This window comes from Ovis canadensis, chromosome 1 (assembly GCF_042477335.2).
Source record: "Ovis canadensis isolate MfBH-ARS-UI-01 breed Bighorn chromosome 1, ARS-UI_OviCan_v2, whole genome shotgun sequence".
In the NCBI taxonomy this organism is placed as follows: Eukaryota; Metazoa; Chordata; class Mammalia; order Artiodactyla; family Bovidae; genus Ovis; species Ovis canadensis.
In genome coordinates, this window is record NC_091245.1 from 210,919,801 (window position 1) to 210,937,124 (window position 17,324).

Genomic DNA, 17,324 nt, shown 5'->3' on the forward strand with positions numbered 1-17,324 from the left:
CAACTGGCTACTTTCACCTTAAAATTGAATTGTGACATGAATTGCTAATTCATTCTTCTTTCCAATATGATCTGGAGTATTTAGTCACAGTGGTCATTTTTTGTTACTTCAACCCATAATGGTAAATTTGACTTTTTCCAAACATTGCTATACAGAAGGTACTGCAGATAATATTAAAGAGTCATACAAGATTAACTTCTGTGCCTGAGATTGGGTGAAAATGATATGCTTAATTACATGTGAGAGATATTGCAAACTCAAACAGTATGTTAAAGAAAGATTGAGAATTTGATATAGTCCGATTTTTTAATCTTTACATCTCATTTTCCTCCCAAACAGTTGGGAATATTTAATTTTATCCTGTCTGGTGGTCAGAAGATCAGATAAGCTTAATATTCAGAATAAACTAAAACTAGATGAGTTTGATGGTTTCACAGAGTTATGACCGAAACATTCCAGTGTTAGTGGTTAAAAGAGTAAATTATGTTGGTATTTTTGGTGGTGTATTCTTATGTTTCTGTTGTTCTGGTGGTAAAAGTTCATTGAACTTCATTTAAAATTATTACCAAAATTCAGAAGTATCATGAACTTATTAGTGACATAAAAGTCTACATGTTTTTGAAGAGATGATTTTGAATATAAGAAAGCATAGTTATACATTTTTAAAAAATGAAAAACAATTTGATGCATGTCAGAAATTCCTGTAATACAAAGAAATTTTATTTTATATACATGCCCATAAGTACCCATCTAAGATCTTTCTGCATACACTTGTTTAATCCTAAAACTTGCCCATCGCTAACTTTTCATTGAACTTTTGTCTTTCAGGTGTTCTTGCTGGTCATGACAACCGTGTCAGCTGTTTAGGTGTAACTGATGATGGCATGGCTGTGGCAACAGGGTCTTGGGACAGTTTTCTTAGAATCTGGAATTAACAACACATGCAAATTTTCCATTCTCCACTGATACCTGGAGAAATCAGTACTACAGCCTATAGCTGTGAAAAAGAATTTACCTTATATTTGCAGGTGAAGATTTTTCTATTGAGATTATTATATACAAAAAAGAAGCTTTCAGTAAACTACAAAATAAAAAAGGTGAAAACAAGGTAAAGGTGCTTGCTGAGATCAGGACCAGTGTATTAATCTGAGGAGTTGAGCTCATTTAACCTTGATGAATTCTTGCTTGTATTGTCTAATTCTTTATTTTGTGTAGACAGAAATGTACACATTACAGCAGCCTATCATGTTAGAATGTCTGTTTGCATTTCTTCAGAGTTACATTTTTAACTTTATATAGAAGCATCGCATTTTTGTGTTCTGTAGTGGAGGAACAAGGCACAGTGATACACAGAAGTGAGACCATTCATGTGTGTATTGTTTAAGAGAATATCTCCTTGAATTCCAGCTTTCTTTTTGATCTGGAAGAGATCCTGGTTGCTTATTGTTTAAGAATGCTGACAACAGGGACCTACTGTATAGCTCAGTGTTATGTGGCAGCCTGGATGGAAGTTTGGGGGAGAATGGATACACGTATGTGTGGCTGAGTCCACTTCGCTGTTCGCCTGAAATTATCACAGCATAACCAGCTATACCCCAATACAAAACAAAAAGTTAAAAAAAAAAAACTGCGTCAGACGTAGGTACCGCTGAGGGGAGTCTGTGTGAGTATCAATAGTTTCTGTCTCATCCTCTGCCAGCTTATCAATTTAAGTAAGTGCTTATGTTGAGTCCTTTAAAGGGGACATAATCTAAAGGCCAGGGAATGTCACTCTGGAATTTGAGACGTACATAAGAAACTCATATTCTGTTAACAGGTAGATAGCAGAAATCACATGAATTGTTCTTATTTTTTAAAGTTAGATATGAGTGAATGACATTTAGCATTCTAAATAGGCTTTCCTACTGATTTCATCTTCTAGAGGTGCGTTTGCAGGGTGCACTCTCAACATTTGGACTGTCTTTGCATCTGCAGCAATTTTCCCAGTGTTTCCATCAGTATGTATCTAGGAAGGACACAGTGTGTGAGGGCATGATGATTTAGAAAGAAGTATACAATCTAACAAATCTGTTACAAATAGTTACAATGTAAGGTTGCTTTATGAATGTTCATATAAAATCTGAATTGATGTCAACTCTGTGTCTTCAAATATTTAAAAAGTAAACATTCAAGCTTTTTGATCTTCTGTACCATTTCCTCCCACTAGGACAAAATACTGGTTTCTAAGTGGTTTTGCTTCAAAGGATACCTAGATCAAAGTGATCCCCACTTTAAAGCCAAAAGAAAATTCCAAGAACAGTTCTTAAAGGAGTCAGAGGAAAATACTAAGCCATTTCTCTGCTTGACAATGATATAATGTGTTTATTACTAGAATGAGCCCCCTTGAATTTAAACAAAGATACTTTTGCTCTTGAATTTTCTCTTACAAATAATCTAAATGATTGACAATAGAAGATTAAGTCTTGCTTGATAGTGAAGTCATGGAGTTTTTCTAATATAGAGGTGCATTGTTTTGTACTTAGTAAACTGTGTCAGTTATTGTTGAGCTAGATCTGTTAACTTTTGATCACCTGTAATCCTAAATACTCCCAAATTTTACTTGTAAATTTCCATTTTAATATTGTGGATATGCTAATAAGTACATCAGCCATAAGGAATTAACTGTTTTAGGATACTAAAAAGAGAATAAAATGGAAAAAGGAAGTTAAGATATAGGACCAAAAAAAAAAAGACTTGTAGATGGCAGGCATGAATGTATATACATATAACAGGATTTCTGTGAATTTCTGATGTTAATGTTTGTGGACTATTTAAAAAGTGATATAAAAAGCCGCTCTTTGAGATAAGGCAAGACAATTTTTAAGGGACAGTCATTTCCAAAAACAGGAGTGAGGATTATCGTGTAGTTCAGCAATTTATTCCAAAATCCTGTTGAAGCAAGCACTTGTAGCATGTGCAAAATTGCCTTCTATATATGAAGAGTATCTCCACTAGTTTGAAAATGATTCTCGTAACAAGATAATTTAGAGGCACAGACTGTACGGATTCTGTGGTCTTAAACATGTTAATAAAAATGACAATATTATTAAACTTTTTGTAGGTGGTTAAAAGGCAGTTATCGTAATTAAACATGTACTAGGCTACTGAAAATTAACCACTATCATGGCTGATTATACATATGACCAAATGGTGATACCATATTAACTAACTTACAGGTTAAAACTTTAGTTATCTAGTGATTTGGGTCCCACTTGCTAAATTTGTGTACTTGCAGTCTGAGTTCATCTGATTGTGTATTTAAAACTTCCTGAAATGGGTATATTTTATAGACGCACAGTACAGCTTGAATCTTAGTTTTTCCAAACTTAAAAAAGGCCAAATGTAGTTTTAAGGAATTTGCATCAATATTGCAGTTCTGGTGCCTGATTTTTTTTCTTTTTACCTAAGAAACATTTAAACTTAATGTGCCTCAGTTGGGTTTATTTGTAGATTCTCTAATCATTGCATAAAGAACAGTTAAGATATGGCAGTATTTTAAAGGCAAATATTCTTTTCTGAAAGAGGGGTGATGGCCTTGTGTTCAGCAAATCAACCCATAAACCTCAAAAAAGCACTTCATGCTCTCAGCAAGGACACTGCCTCCACTTTGATGGACCGGCCTCATTTTTGGCAGCTGTGCTATTAGAGATTTAGACTAAATATTCAAGTTTCTTCCCTAGCTCAAATTTTTATAGTTGTGAAACCATGGTTACAACAGCATATTGAGTTCCATCTTTAGAGAGGCAAAGATTTAGGCTTAATATCTCAAGAGATACTTAAGTATCAGATACTTCTTAATTCTGCAAGAGGGCTTACCTGGTAGGCAGTCTCCTTGTTTTAATTTAGACTCATCTGAACTGATTAATATTGCATGATGATAGTAAATTAGTCTCTTTACATAATGGAGGTAGGTGCTTCGGGAATATGTTAAGTAATTTTAAAGTTAACCTATGAAAGAGAAACCTTGGCTTCTTCAGGTGACAAACTGAAATTTTTGAAGTTGCTAAAAAAAAAAAATACTGTGCCAATATTATAAAACTAACTTTCTCCAACACTTTTGATATTTTAGATTTATAAATTACATTCTGTTTTAAAAATGAAGATGTTCAGGGAAATTTATGCTTATTAGTGAGTGTCTCACAGTTTAAATTATAACAGTTGAATACTTGTGGCTTACCTGTTGATGTGTTTAAATGTAATGGAAACTGATTAAAAACAATCTCCCAAATGGGCCTACGATTTTAGTAATAGATTCTTTCTAAAATCTTTAGGGTGTGAGTTAGGCTTAAAAACATTTTCAAATTATTATGTTCAGTTTCTAATTTCCCTTTTGCCATCGTGGAAAGCAAAATTTTAAACTATTTCTTACCTCATTTGAATTTTGAAAAAAACCCACCAGTCAGAGACTATCTTGTGAGAAATGGTAGCACAGTGGATAATACTGGTATTTTAAATTAGACTAAATAGAATGTGACGCACCCTTCGTATTTACTACTTCTCCCATTGTTCATTGTAAGTTGCCTTAAATTCAGTGCTATATTTAAAAGTATTGGTTATAATAGGTACTCAATAAAACGGTCTGTAGTTGAATGTCTAAGCTAGCATTGCTTTAAAAAGTAATTTATTAATCAGAATGATGGTACAACTTGTGTTTAGCAAATTTGTTTGCATGTTGATAAAATTTCCTAAGTCTTTTTTCTTAAAACCAGTTATTGAGCCTATAAAATAGTTGACTAATGCAGCATATGGAAAAACCGGTTAAATTTTAGTTTCAATTGATGTTAAGTGTGCCCGACAAAATCTTACATCATACAGTATTTTTTAATTAATAGAACTTCAGTGATATACTTGGTAGATATTCAAGCCTTTTCTGTCTCTTACACAATGGTGCTCTATCTATTGTTTTCTCAAAGAAGCATCTGAACACTTGCATTTGCATATTCTTATCCAAAGGCATTCACATCTAATGGATTTTTTAAGTTGATTAAAATGTTTTTCTTCACCTAGAGTGGTTTCTACAACACTTGTGGCCAACTGAACCTGAATGTCAGTAGTCTGTGGGAAAGGTGAATGTATTAGATTAAAGCTCTTAGAAAAAAGCTTTAAACCAAACTATGTACTTGTATTATGACTTAACAGTATTCTTGAATCATTCTTGCAGTAATTCATTCCTTTATTTGTATAGTAGCTCTGTGAAATGATGTTGCTGTGAATTGATATTGTAATCAATAAAGTGCTTTTAACCAGATTTCACGTGGCATGTTTTAAATCGTTTTTAGTAGGATTACTTTTTTAAGTCTCACAATTAGAACTCCAAGCCCAGCAGTTCATGCTCAGCTCTGATTCCATTATCTAAGCATTCTCATCATGAAAAACGCATTGGCTGCCAGAAGCAAGGAAGAGATTGGTGGTCCAATGACCTATCCTATAGTAAGTACTGTTTACGCTGGCCTACTGTTAAAAGGCCACAGATTTTAATTAAAAAGCAGAATTTAAGTCATTCTTCCCTTAAAGCTCCCTTAGGATAAATACAAGCCAGTTTCCCCAAGATAGCTTATATCTTGCGGTAAAAATCATCAAAAATAAAAGATTAAAACTCACTAAATGCCAGTATAAATGTTCTATTTATCAACTTTCAGGCAAACAAGTTTTATTTTCACCTTGCATATTATAAAAAGTCTAGGTTTGTAAAAAGCTGAAGGTTATACAAAGTTTATAAATAATCCTGCAAACACACAAGTAAATGTGCAGTAACTTTGAACATCAGCTATGAATCACAATTCTTTATCATTCATGGGCTTGGTCATAGGTGAACTTACCCCAAGCATAAAGGTGGGCTTCATTATTTTAGTGTCCCACTTCCAACATTCATATATTTTCAAACTTGATCAGGCAGAACTGGATTCAAGCTACTGATGGAAAATTTAGTATAAACTTACTATAGTAAAACCACTATTCCACAGTTCCCAAATTTTGGCATGCATCAGCATCACCTTCAGGGCTTGTTAAACCAGAAACTGTTGATCCCCAAACCTAGTATTTGATTCAGTAGGTCTAGGATGAGCCCCAAGAATGTAATTCTTACAACTTCACTAGTGATACTGTTGATTGAGGGACTGAACTGTGAGAGTCACTGTACTTAGCACTCATGGGCTAATACCAAACCACTGTACTATTTCAGAAGTTCAAGTACTGGTGTATAAAGATTAAGGCCTTCAACTTGTAACCTTAATTAGCAGTACCCAGTCTTAAACATCAGTTTTTTCTGTTGCAGCTGTTACTTAGTCCCACTTCTTGGTGACTTGTATAATTTTTTGGTTATAAAGCCACAATGTTAGCTATAAACGAGTATCTGGATTTGAATATTGCATTCTAGTACCTGATCTGCATAAACAAACATTAAAGGCTTCTATGGCCTAAATAATTTTATTTTCTCCTTAAAATAACGTGAAAAAGTGTTGCACCTGTAATGAAAAGACTGAATAGTATCCAAGAGACTTAAACATACAGAAAAAGTACTGAGTATTGAAGAAAAAAAGCCTGAAACATTATCCCTTCCATGGAAGAGCACCATCAGCTCTACCAGCCAAATGCGCTGTCTTCTGGGATTGTGGATTCCTAACATGCACCTGGTGATGTTGATTCAGTGGGCCTCAGAACTATTTTTGCATAGCAAAGCCTTAGACCAGTTTTTCATGTTTCCATATAAGTTTCTATTAGTTTTTTAACATAGAAACAAACACAATATTTTAACTCAAACATTTTCATTAAGGTAAAAAATAAAATCTTTAACCATGCCTTGTCAAATTCATACAATTAAATAAACATAAAAATCACCGTGGGGGACAACCCAGAAGTATCCTTGGCAAATACTTTTCGAAGAACAGCATTTTTGACTGTAGCCACCCAAAATTCAGATCTTCCATCTCTTTGGCTATTTTTATCACTTCAAACTTAACTCTTAAAATAGAAAGCTTTCCTTACTGGAATCACAGCTGAGGCTGAACGTGTTTCTTGAGAAACATGAGCAGACTAGACCCAAATACTTTCATAAAGGACTTTTTCTAATAACAGACCTATACACTGCTTTACATCAGTTTCAGTGGGAATAAAAGGGAGTAAAAATAGCATTGTTTATTAGTGGTTTACATACCTGTCAGGATGGCAAAAGTGATTGTAACCTGCATAAATAATACACTCAAGAATATTCCACACTCCTTTATGGTTACAGCAATACAAACAAAAATAAAACAAAAATCTGATTATCCCCATTAAAGTCAGCATCAAAAATTAGTTTTGAGAAAGAAGGTGAAAGGAGCATTCTCTAACTCCTGGATGCCAGGAAGCAGAGTTTTTCAGAATCAAAAACAAAGAGAGCCCTAATTAAGAGCAAGGCCCCACCCCTCAGGGGTCACAGAGTTGTTTCTTTTGCTTTAAACTAATTCATCATTTTCACATATCAAAGGATTTTTCTTTACCCAAAATTATAGAGACACCATAACACTCTTCAGAAGTGCAAACACCCGGAGATAGATCAATACCAGGATCTACTCAAGGATTTGCTATTTAGGGGTATAGTTAGTATAATTCATACTTAAAATCACTTCATAAAAATAACCGTCCAAATCTTCCAAACTCCATTTTCTCCTATGATGATCACCAAAGCAATCTCTATTGTTAAGATTCTTCTTCTCTGCTTGAATGCAGAAACCGCTTAGTAAAATTCTCCAGCTGGTTTTCAAGTTGAACAGCTTTATTTCTAATTAAAAAAAAAAGAATAAACACCAATCTAATTATCATAAAGGTCAATGAGAAAAAAATGCATCCCATCCAAATCTTGAAAAAAAAAATCACTAGTTAGCTGTTGCTACATTAATCTGAATTCAGATCCACTCTTAAAAAGCATTTACTATATATGCTACTATAACTTAGTAATAAACACAGACTCCACTGGCCAGGAAAGATATACTGAGATAAAATTTTTAACAAGAATGAAAAGCCTACACATACGTATACCCATGGCTGATTCATGTTGAGGTTTGACAGAAAACAAAATTCTGTAAAGCAATTATCCTTCAATTAAAAAATAAATAAACTTAAAAATTGAAAACAAAGAAAAGCTTAAGAGATAGTGGAGTCACACCACCTTACAAAGAAATTTATCCTAAGTCACATGAAGACTTAATTGTTCCTGAATTCCCTTTAAGTATAAAACATAGAATAAGTGGTTTTCTGTATACATACAGTAGCTGGCAGATGTCAGGACCATAGTTGCCAAAAATATATATATTTTTTTAATATTAAAAAACTGTATATAAAGAAACCAAATGCCCATAAAAAGAAAGCAGGTCTGTGTCTCCCATTCTCATAATGTGCCATGGTGTACACACATACTTAAATGAGTCTCTCTTTCCTTCTTGGTCTTGTTTTGTATGTTGCTCAGTGGATATTGTCAAGGTCATATAATTTAAATGTGCTCCACTGTATATTTCTTCAGAAAATGCTCCTGAGATACCTAAGTACCAATAATCTATCATTTTTTTTTTAACTATAGCAAGATGAAAAAATAAAAACATACCTCAGTTAAAAATTGTTTTCTATTGGATACTGTTTCACCAGATTTGAAAGGTTGTATTTGGGATGATCTAATTTAAAATAGGAGCAATGGATCACACGAAATTCGCTTGGGTGGCAGGTGGTGTGTGTGTGTGTGAGAAAGGATGCTGGGGTCTAAGTCACAGGCAGTCACGTTTCCAGAGACTCTGAAACAGAAACGCGATGTGAACGTGACCACTGATGAGACTCAAATATCATGCATGGACAGATTGTGTGTGTGTGTGTGTGTGTGTGTGTGTGTCTGTCTGTCTGTCTGTCTGTCTGTAAGGATGTTGGGGTCTAAGTCACAGGCAGTCACGTTTTCAGAAACTCTGGAACAGAAACGCAATGAGAATGTGACTGGTGATCAGACTGAAATACCATGCATGGATAGATTGTGTGTGTGTGTGTGTGTCTGTCGGTAAGGATGTTGGGGATAAGTCACAGGCAGTCATGTTTTCAGAGACTCTGGAACAGAAACACGATGAGAATGTAACTGCTGATCAGACCAAGATACCATGGACAGATATGTGTGTTCCAAAATTCAGGTCACAAGGACAGCCTCTCCAATTTGCAGACATTGCAAACTGTTTTTATACAGGCAGCTATATGTAGCATGTGCCCTGGTAAGTAGTAGCAGAAATGAAATGATGCTTAGTGATTCTCTCAGACTTGTAGTTGAGCGAGCTAATGCGTAGCAAGTTAAGAACCGTCAAGAAGTATAGACCTTGTGCTAATACTTCTAGTCTTGACTCCCCAAAGCAGAACTTATTTAGGGTCCAAAGAATCCATGACAAATCATATTAAAACCATAATTCCACTTTATATTAGGATATCTTGTTTACTTCTGCTGCTTCAAATTTAAGTATACTTATGAGTCCCCACTGAGATGAGAAGTTATGAATCTTGGATACATAGGACTGAAAACTCATAATTTTAATAACAGAACTGCTCTAAAAAAGGACAAATATAGCTTAACACAGGGCTCTAAGTCTGGATCTAAAAAAGTCGCTTTAATTCATACTTTTTTGCTGTTGAAATTAGTTTTCACTGAAATTATAAAACCTATGGAATTAAATATGGAAAATTATAATTAAGCCAATGCAGAAAGCCAAAAATTTTAACATAAATTTGCTAGCAATTTTACATAATTGTATTTTGGTAATGAGACCAGTAAATGTTCATATTATTGAAAAGAAAAAGTTCAAATACCTTAAGAGCTTTGAATTGTTTTGTATTTTCTCCAATTGATCTATTTCTTTGGACAATCTAGCAATTTCTTCTTCTAGATGACTTTGTGTAATATCAACTTGTTGGCACAGGCGAGCAAAAGTGGTTGCCATTTCCCTTAAAATAAAAAACAATTTTATCAGCAGTCATGAATGTCTTTTTAAAATGAATAAGCTTTAATTTAAAGCTTACATTAAAAAAGTCACAAGATTAAAAAATCCCTAAGACATAAGGTATCAAAGAACATTGCTAAGAATGGTATGAGGGAGGGTAGAGTGTATGGTACTTGTAAGCTTAATATGACTGTGGGCTTGATTTCATCTGGCCTCAAGACAAATGCTCAACAGGTAGTAACTACTCTGCCATTTTGTTGTGAATGTGAATAATCTATAAAAAGGCAAAGGTTGGGTATATTTCTTCAGCAAATATTAAGCCTTACTTTCATCCCCTACCAATAAGAACAAATTACTGGAAACAGGAAAGGAAATTTCATGAACTTCTGTGACTTAGTCAAAAATACTTTATAGCAACATTTAACTACATTTCTAGAGTCAAAGGGTGTATCTGTGTGCTAGTTAATATGTTAACTTTGGCAAATATTGTATATTTGCTATTGGGAGCAAATGCCTAGTAGGTGTGTACCACTGGACTTTGATTGACTGACTTGTTTTTCTCTGCAACTCTTCTCCTATTCTCTTGCCCATCTTCATCTTTCCCATGGTCTTTTCCCTCACCCATCTCTCCTCATCTGACCAAATACCAAGATTAGACAAATGAAGCATCTATTTTAACATTTTACTACATTAATATTTGGCTAGTATTATTTTATTTAACTGGAATAATTATTTGAAGTTGCCTCTGTTAAAGTGTAAAGTCATGTAAGAAAGAATACAACTTTTAATTTACCATAACTTCTAGCTATAGTTATTGTCAGATGGTAGGTGATTAATGTTTGATAATGATGAATGGAAAGCTTCATTCTGTTTTTATGAAATGTGAACCTCAACTGATTTCTTTCGGAGGTCTACATCATCCTCATTAATATAAATAAATCAAAATTAACACCATTAAATAAAATAGGAGCTCATAAATATTTGGGAAATGAATGGACTAAATCACTGGTCTCAATTCTGTGACCTCGTTGTTTCCGTTCCCTACAGCTCTAAATAGGTTATTACAGGCTCTGATCTTGTGTCTGAAACAGTTCAATCTTCTGGCAGTTTTTGTCTCCTGAGTCTAAACCACTTTACACACTATACCACTGCCAAGTTACCTGTTTTAGAGCTTAATATTAATGATGTCACTCCCAAGATTCCTGATTATCCAAACCTGTCCTATCGTTAGGCTTATACTCCAATGGACTCCTCTTATGTACACATCTGCCACACTGAAATTATCTCATGTTTCTGAACACATTCCCTTTCTCCCCGACTTCTTGCCTTTAGTTTGGGCTCTTTTCTCTGTCTGCCTCTTTCTATTCTGCACATTCAAATCTCATCAGGCTACCTCTCCTCCAGGAAACCTTTACTGATCCACTGTCCTTTATGCTTTAAGATTCTAGAGCCTCACATTATGAAGCTCTCATTACCTATCATTTTCCATCTTTTAAAAAAAAATTATGTAAATGTTGCTTCTTCTACTAAATTGCAATTATCTTTAGCTCAGAAAACGTTCTAATTCAGCTGTCAGTAGCACCCTAATACAGAATATTATGCATCGATTTGACTGGGGTCCTATGTATTTTTACTAAATTAACAATAAATAGTTGAGATACATAAAAGAAATTCAGAGGACCCAGGTGTTTATTATTATAATAAAATTCTCTTGGGTTTTTAAAAAAATCATGCCTATAAATCTGGGCTGTAATAGTAAAAACAAATTACATTCACCACCATGCATTTATTTTGAGCCCACTGTTTGATCATTCTATTTTTTCCATTTTGGTGGCAATTATAAAATATGTCCACGTTGTGATAATTATTTGAGTTGTACTCTTATTCATGCATTTCTGCACGTATGTCATACTTCAGTAAAGCTTTAAAACAAAAACAGATGAATCTTTCAACTTACTGTTGTACTTGATGGCTGCAGTTTGCGCTTGTGAAGCTAACAATCATTTGTAGTTTTTCAGTTGCATAATTCACAAATTGCTGTTTAAAGGCTCTCTCCTTGGCACGGGTGGTCCAAGTGAGCCTTTCGTAAAGATACAAAGCTCCATACATACTTAATGAAACAGATATGAGTTTCCAACCTACAGTTTTCCAAATCTGTAAAATAAATTCACAGCTTACTTTGAGAAAGACACTACTAGGGAGACTACTCAAAGGCATTTTAGAAAATGCACTGGCTCTGTACAGATCCTTGAGTTAGATCCATTTTTTAAAAACATTATCTTCCTTTTCTATAAGATAATATGAAATTACTGAAAATCAAGCTGAAAAAGGAGCAGCACAGAAACAGCAGGCAAGAACTTTTATAACCTGCCAAGTATTTGGTAAGTTGATTCAACATGTCTCAAAAAGGGATGTTAATTTTTTCAGGTCAAAAGTTTAAAAAATCAAAACAAACTACATATAAAATAGACTTCCCTGGCAGTTAAACGGTTAAGGTTCTGCACTTCCACTGCAGGGGATACGGGTTTGATCCCTGGTCAGGGAACTATGGGGACTTCCCAGGTGGTGCAGTGGTAAAAGAATCCGCCTGCCAATGCAGGAGACACACATTTGATCCCTGGGTCAGGAAGAACCCCTGGTGTAGGAAACGGCAACCATCCCAGTATTTTTGCCTGGAATATTCCACAGATAGAGGAACCTTGTGGTTCTTCATGTGGCTGCAGAGGCAGATTGCGCGCACACACACACACACACACACACACACACGGCAACCATCCCAGTATTTTTGCCTGGAAACACACACACACACACACACACACGGCAACCATCCCAGTATTTTTGCCTGGAATATTCCACAGATAGAGGAACCTTGTGGGTCTTCATGTGGCTGCAGAGGCAGATTGCGCGCGCGCGCGCGCACACACACACACACACACACACACACACACACACACACAGAACTGTGATCCCACATACCATGCAGTGAGGCCAAAAAAGAAACAAAAGTAGCCAACAAGTACCTACTTATAGCACAGAGAACTATACTCAATATTTTATAATAACCTATAAAAGAATCTGAAAAAAGCTATATATATACGTGTGTAATGTGTGTAAACAATCACTTTGCTGTACATCTAAAACATGATATTGTAAATCAAGCTACATGTCAATTTAAAAAAAGGAAAACAAGTAAACCTATGCTGTTAATGACATAAAAAAAATTTTTTAACATGTAAGAACTACTACAAAAAATAACATTTAATACTTTAAGGTGATCTCTTTGGTATTTGGAGAAGGCTAGATAAGGGCTCTGGATCACTGTTATTCCAATGTATAAGTATTGTTTCTTTGTGTGCTGTGATGGAAATATTACTTAAAAATGTATGTTGTGATAATCATTTCACAATACATACATACATTAAATCCTGTGGTACACCTCAAACTAATACAATTTTATATGTCAACTATTTTTTAATATAAAAATAAATATTTAGGGTGGTGGGAGGGAGGCTTAGGAGGGAGGGGATATATGTATATTATGGCTGATTCACACTGTTGTGTGACAGAAACCAACACAACATTGTAAAGCAATTATCCTCCAATTTAAAAAAATTTAAAAACAAATAAAAATAAATATTAAAAAAATTTTAAAGATTAGGCCCAGTTCACTAATTTTAACCTACAACTTTTCATATCATCTTATAGAACCTGGAAACAGAAGTAAACATATCTTTCTTTTCCTGATCTAGCAGGTAGCTTTGCAAAAATTTCAATTTTAATTACACCAAAAAATACTGTTTCTAAAAAAAACAGGTACTGTTTTCTTACCACTCCTCCAACAACGATGATGCCCATAGACGTTCTAGATGTAAGAGAGGCTAATGTTGTTATTAGGGTAACCATGAGTTCTTCCTGTGATGCATTATCCGGCGTTGCTGGGTTGGAAGGAGCAGTGGGAGTAGAAGCTAGAGATCTAGGGAGCTGATAAGGTTGAGGGGTGAAGAATTAATTCAATTAAACAGCTATACATGGAATAATCATTTACAAAATTCTGTTCTATTCTCTTTTAAAATTATAGCAGTAAAACTACAAAAAGAATGACTCCAACTAATGAGTTTACCATAAATACATGAAGAAAATAAAAATGATCTGAAACCATAAAGAATAGATTTTTATAATATACAATGAGTCTGTCTGTAACAATAGGCCCTCAAGTCTCAAGAGAAATTAAAACTGCATATCAAATTTTTTCACACCAAAAACAGTCTTTTAAAAAAAATACTGGGCTTCAAAATTAAAACCTTGAGAATTTCCTTGTGGTTCAGTAGTTAGGACTTCACACTCACTGCCAAGGGCTTGGGTTCAACCTATGGTCAGGGAACTAAGACCCCACAAGCCATGCAGCCAAAAATAATAAATAAATAGAAATAAAAAATGAAAGCATAACAAAATAAAACTTAAAACCTTTACACTTTAAAACATACCATAAGAAAATTAAAAGGCAAGCTACAGACTAGAAAAACATAAATATTTTGAAATCATATATCTGATAAAGACTTACATCTGGAATATATGTAAAGGACTCTTAAAAGTCAGTAAGAAGTCAAATAACCTAATTTAAAAATGAGCAAAAAATTTGAATAGACATGTTACAAAAAGAAATACAAGAATAAGCATATGAAATGATGTTCAAAATCATCAGTCATTAGGGAAACACAAATCAAAACTATCAATACAATGAGATACAACTTTGTATCTGCCAGAAAAAAAAGCCTTGATTAGAATGTGGAGAAACAGAATGTTAATATATTGCTGGTGGGAATGTAAAACAGTGCATCTGCTTTGGAAAACAGTTTGGCAGTTCCTCAGAAAGTTAAACATGGAGTTACCATATGGCTCAGCAATTTCATTCCTAAATACTCAAGAGAAATGAAAACACATGCCCACATAAAAACAGTATATGGGTATTTATAACATCATTATTCATAATAGCCAAAAAGTACAGCAACTCAAATGTCCATCAGTTGATGAATGGATAAATAAAATGTGTGACAGCCACGGTGGAATATTATTCAGCGATACAAAAGAAATGCTGAATACTGACACATGCTACAACATTCATATAGTATGATGACAAATCTTGAAAACATTACACTAAGTGAAAGTAGCCAGTCACATTTTGTATGATTCCATTCATAGGAAATGTCCAGGAAGAGCAAAAATAATAGCTAAAGAAACCTGACTAGCAGTAGGGCTGGTGGTGGAAATGAAGCCTGACTGCAAATGGGCACAAGCATATCCTCAGGGGTGACAGAAATGTTCTAAAACTAGATTGTGGCAATGGTTTTAAAACCCTGTAATTTTCCTGAAAAATTACTGAGTTGATAAATTCAAAAAAGTTTTTTTTTTAATGATTAAGATTAGAAAATTTACAAAATAAGAGTATCAAAAGTGAATGCAGAGTAACCTACAACAGTATTGAATGAAAATCTGGGGATTGGCTTTCCCTTAAATATAGTAGTATACCTAATTCTAAAATGGCTCTATATCATAAATATTACCGTACAAAAAAGCAAAGCTGACACAGCTAATTCTACAGAGAAAATCACACAGATGAAATAAAAAGAGACTCTCAACTGGTAGAATCATATACATACCTGTACAGTATAGCAATAACCACCTAATAAAAAGCCTACTCAAATAGAAAATTAAAAAAAAAAAAGCCTACCAAAAGATATTTATATATAGATAGATACCTGAAAGATAGGCTCTGATAATCCTAGAAGCACCCGCTGAGCATTTGTAGGGCCCAAGAAACGATGGACAAGAGAAGACCAGCCCAGAGAAAAACGAAATACAATATCCTCTTGAAAATCTGAACATAACTTGTGGCAATTTAGGTCATAGCTAAGATCAAATTTCTTGCAAGGAACCAGTGTATGTAGTTTATTCTGGATACCAGCTGGAAGTAATGGCTTCAAATTTTCTAGAAAGAACCAAATTATGATACTTTGGTTAACAACAGTAAATTATATTTTACATTTTATAAGATACCTAAAAGATATTATAATAAATCTTTTATCATTGAAAAAAAGAGAAAAAACTACATATGAACTTGCAGATATAAATATTACCAATAATTTCTTGCTGGGATTGAAGCATTGAAGCGTTGACTTCATTGGTGCACCGATCAGCCAAATTTCTTCCCATTCCGTCTTCTATGTGCTTATTTAACTCCTGTTAACAATGGTAGTAAGTGTCCACATTATTTTCTTCTCTAGAACATACACAGACTTTATAGAAATGCTAAAACAGTAGTAAACACTAAAATGACTTTATTCTTTTGAAGTGGATAATTTTCTTATGTATTTTATAATTTACATTTATTATAAGAATGCATAGGAGATCTAACAGTTTAATCCTGTACTGATTGCCATGAGGACACTAAAATGGCCAAATCACTAAAGAGTGGAATAAGACTCAGTAAGATAAGTAAACTGTATCTGAATAACATTTAACAACAATGTAACTTACATTTTTATATACTTTCAATACACTTGGAGTAGGATGAAACTCAGAACAAAATTCATCAACCAAAACAGAGAGTCGACAAATTTCATCTGTCATTGCACATGAAACCTGGAAATACAAAAAAATCAGAATTAGAAAATTTAAACAAGATGACTGACTACTCAAAAAAATCAAATTGAAAAAACTTAATATTCTTTAAAAGTAACAGATGGATGATATTTTTAGCACTATCAAAAGTATTTTCATTCCCAGATATTATCACAAAGCTAACGTTACCCACCTTATTTGCAACCTCCTCTGTAACCTCCCTGATTTTTTTTTTAACATCCAGTGTTAAAAGGTTCATCTGGTTTCGGATAAAGTCCAGTCTATCAATTTGGTCTTCCCTCTCTTCTATTGAATAAACCCTATTATAGTATGAAGAGTAATTAATATTCAGGATACATTTTAGTTCTAAAGAAATTAAGGAGACACTCACATATATTGAACCATCTGTTAGTATGATATAAGAAAAAAAAACACCTTGTATTTCAACATCTAAAAGGGATTCAAATAACATTTCACTCATAAAATGTTTTACAGATGACTGGATAGAAACTGCTCTCTCTCTGCTCCTGTGGTACCTGAATCCTAGAAAGTATTAATAAGGATTCTAAATCTCCACCCATTTCACAGATACAAATATTCAAAACAGAACTAACTCATTATTGAATCTACTTAATGAAGCACCCTGCAAGCTCAATCCAGCCAGCTGCTAGTTTTTGTTAGTTTCCTTGGAATACAGTCACATGCACTCATGTACCTATTGGGTGTAAT

General features: G+C 33.9%; 2 protein-coding genes across 5 annotated transcripts in view; one reads left to right on the top strand and one right to left on the bottom strand.

Moving 5' to 3' along the window:
• GNB4 (G protein subunit beta 4) overlaps positions 1-5,287 on the top strand; it is a 70,592-nt gene extending 65,305 nt beyond the window's left edge. For all 3 annotated transcript variants that reach the window (XM_069579760.1, XM_069579750.1, XM_069579770.1), the window contains one exon: positions 829-5,287. In XM_069579760.1, the coding sequence (XP_069435861.1) occupies positions 829-935 (107 nt within the window). In that variant the 3' untranslated portion in view covers positions 936-5,287. The remainder of the gene's footprint in view (positions 1-828) is intronic.
• Positions 5,288-5,658: 371 nt separating this feature from the next.
• MFN1 (mitofusin 1) overlaps positions 5,659-17,324 on the bottom strand; it is a 35,976-nt gene continuing 24,310 nt past the window's right edge. The window contains exons 11-19 of one of the 2 annotated variants that reach the window (XR_011255025.1): positions 16,789-16,915; positions 16,512-16,616; positions 16,112-16,214; positions 15,734-15,963; positions 13,806-13,958; positions 11,935-12,131; positions 9,847-9,981; positions 8,618-8,801; positions 5,659-7,798 (exon numbers count right to left, since the gene is read on the bottom strand). Coding sequence is in view for 1 of the 2 variants with exons in the window: in XM_069579738.1 (XP_069435839.1) it covers positions 7,717-7,798; positions 9,847-9,981; positions 11,935-12,131; positions 13,806-13,958; positions 15,734-15,963; positions 16,112-16,214; positions 16,512-16,616; positions 16,789-16,915 (1,132 nt within the window). In the remaining variant the exon portion in view is untranslated. The remainder of the gene's footprint in view (positions 7,799-8,617; positions 8,802-9,846; positions 9,982-11,934; positions 12,132-13,805; positions 13,959-15,733; positions 15,964-16,111; positions 16,215-16,511; positions 16,617-16,788; positions 16,916-17,324) is intronic. The other variant, XM_069579738.1, reaches the window with a different exon arrangement.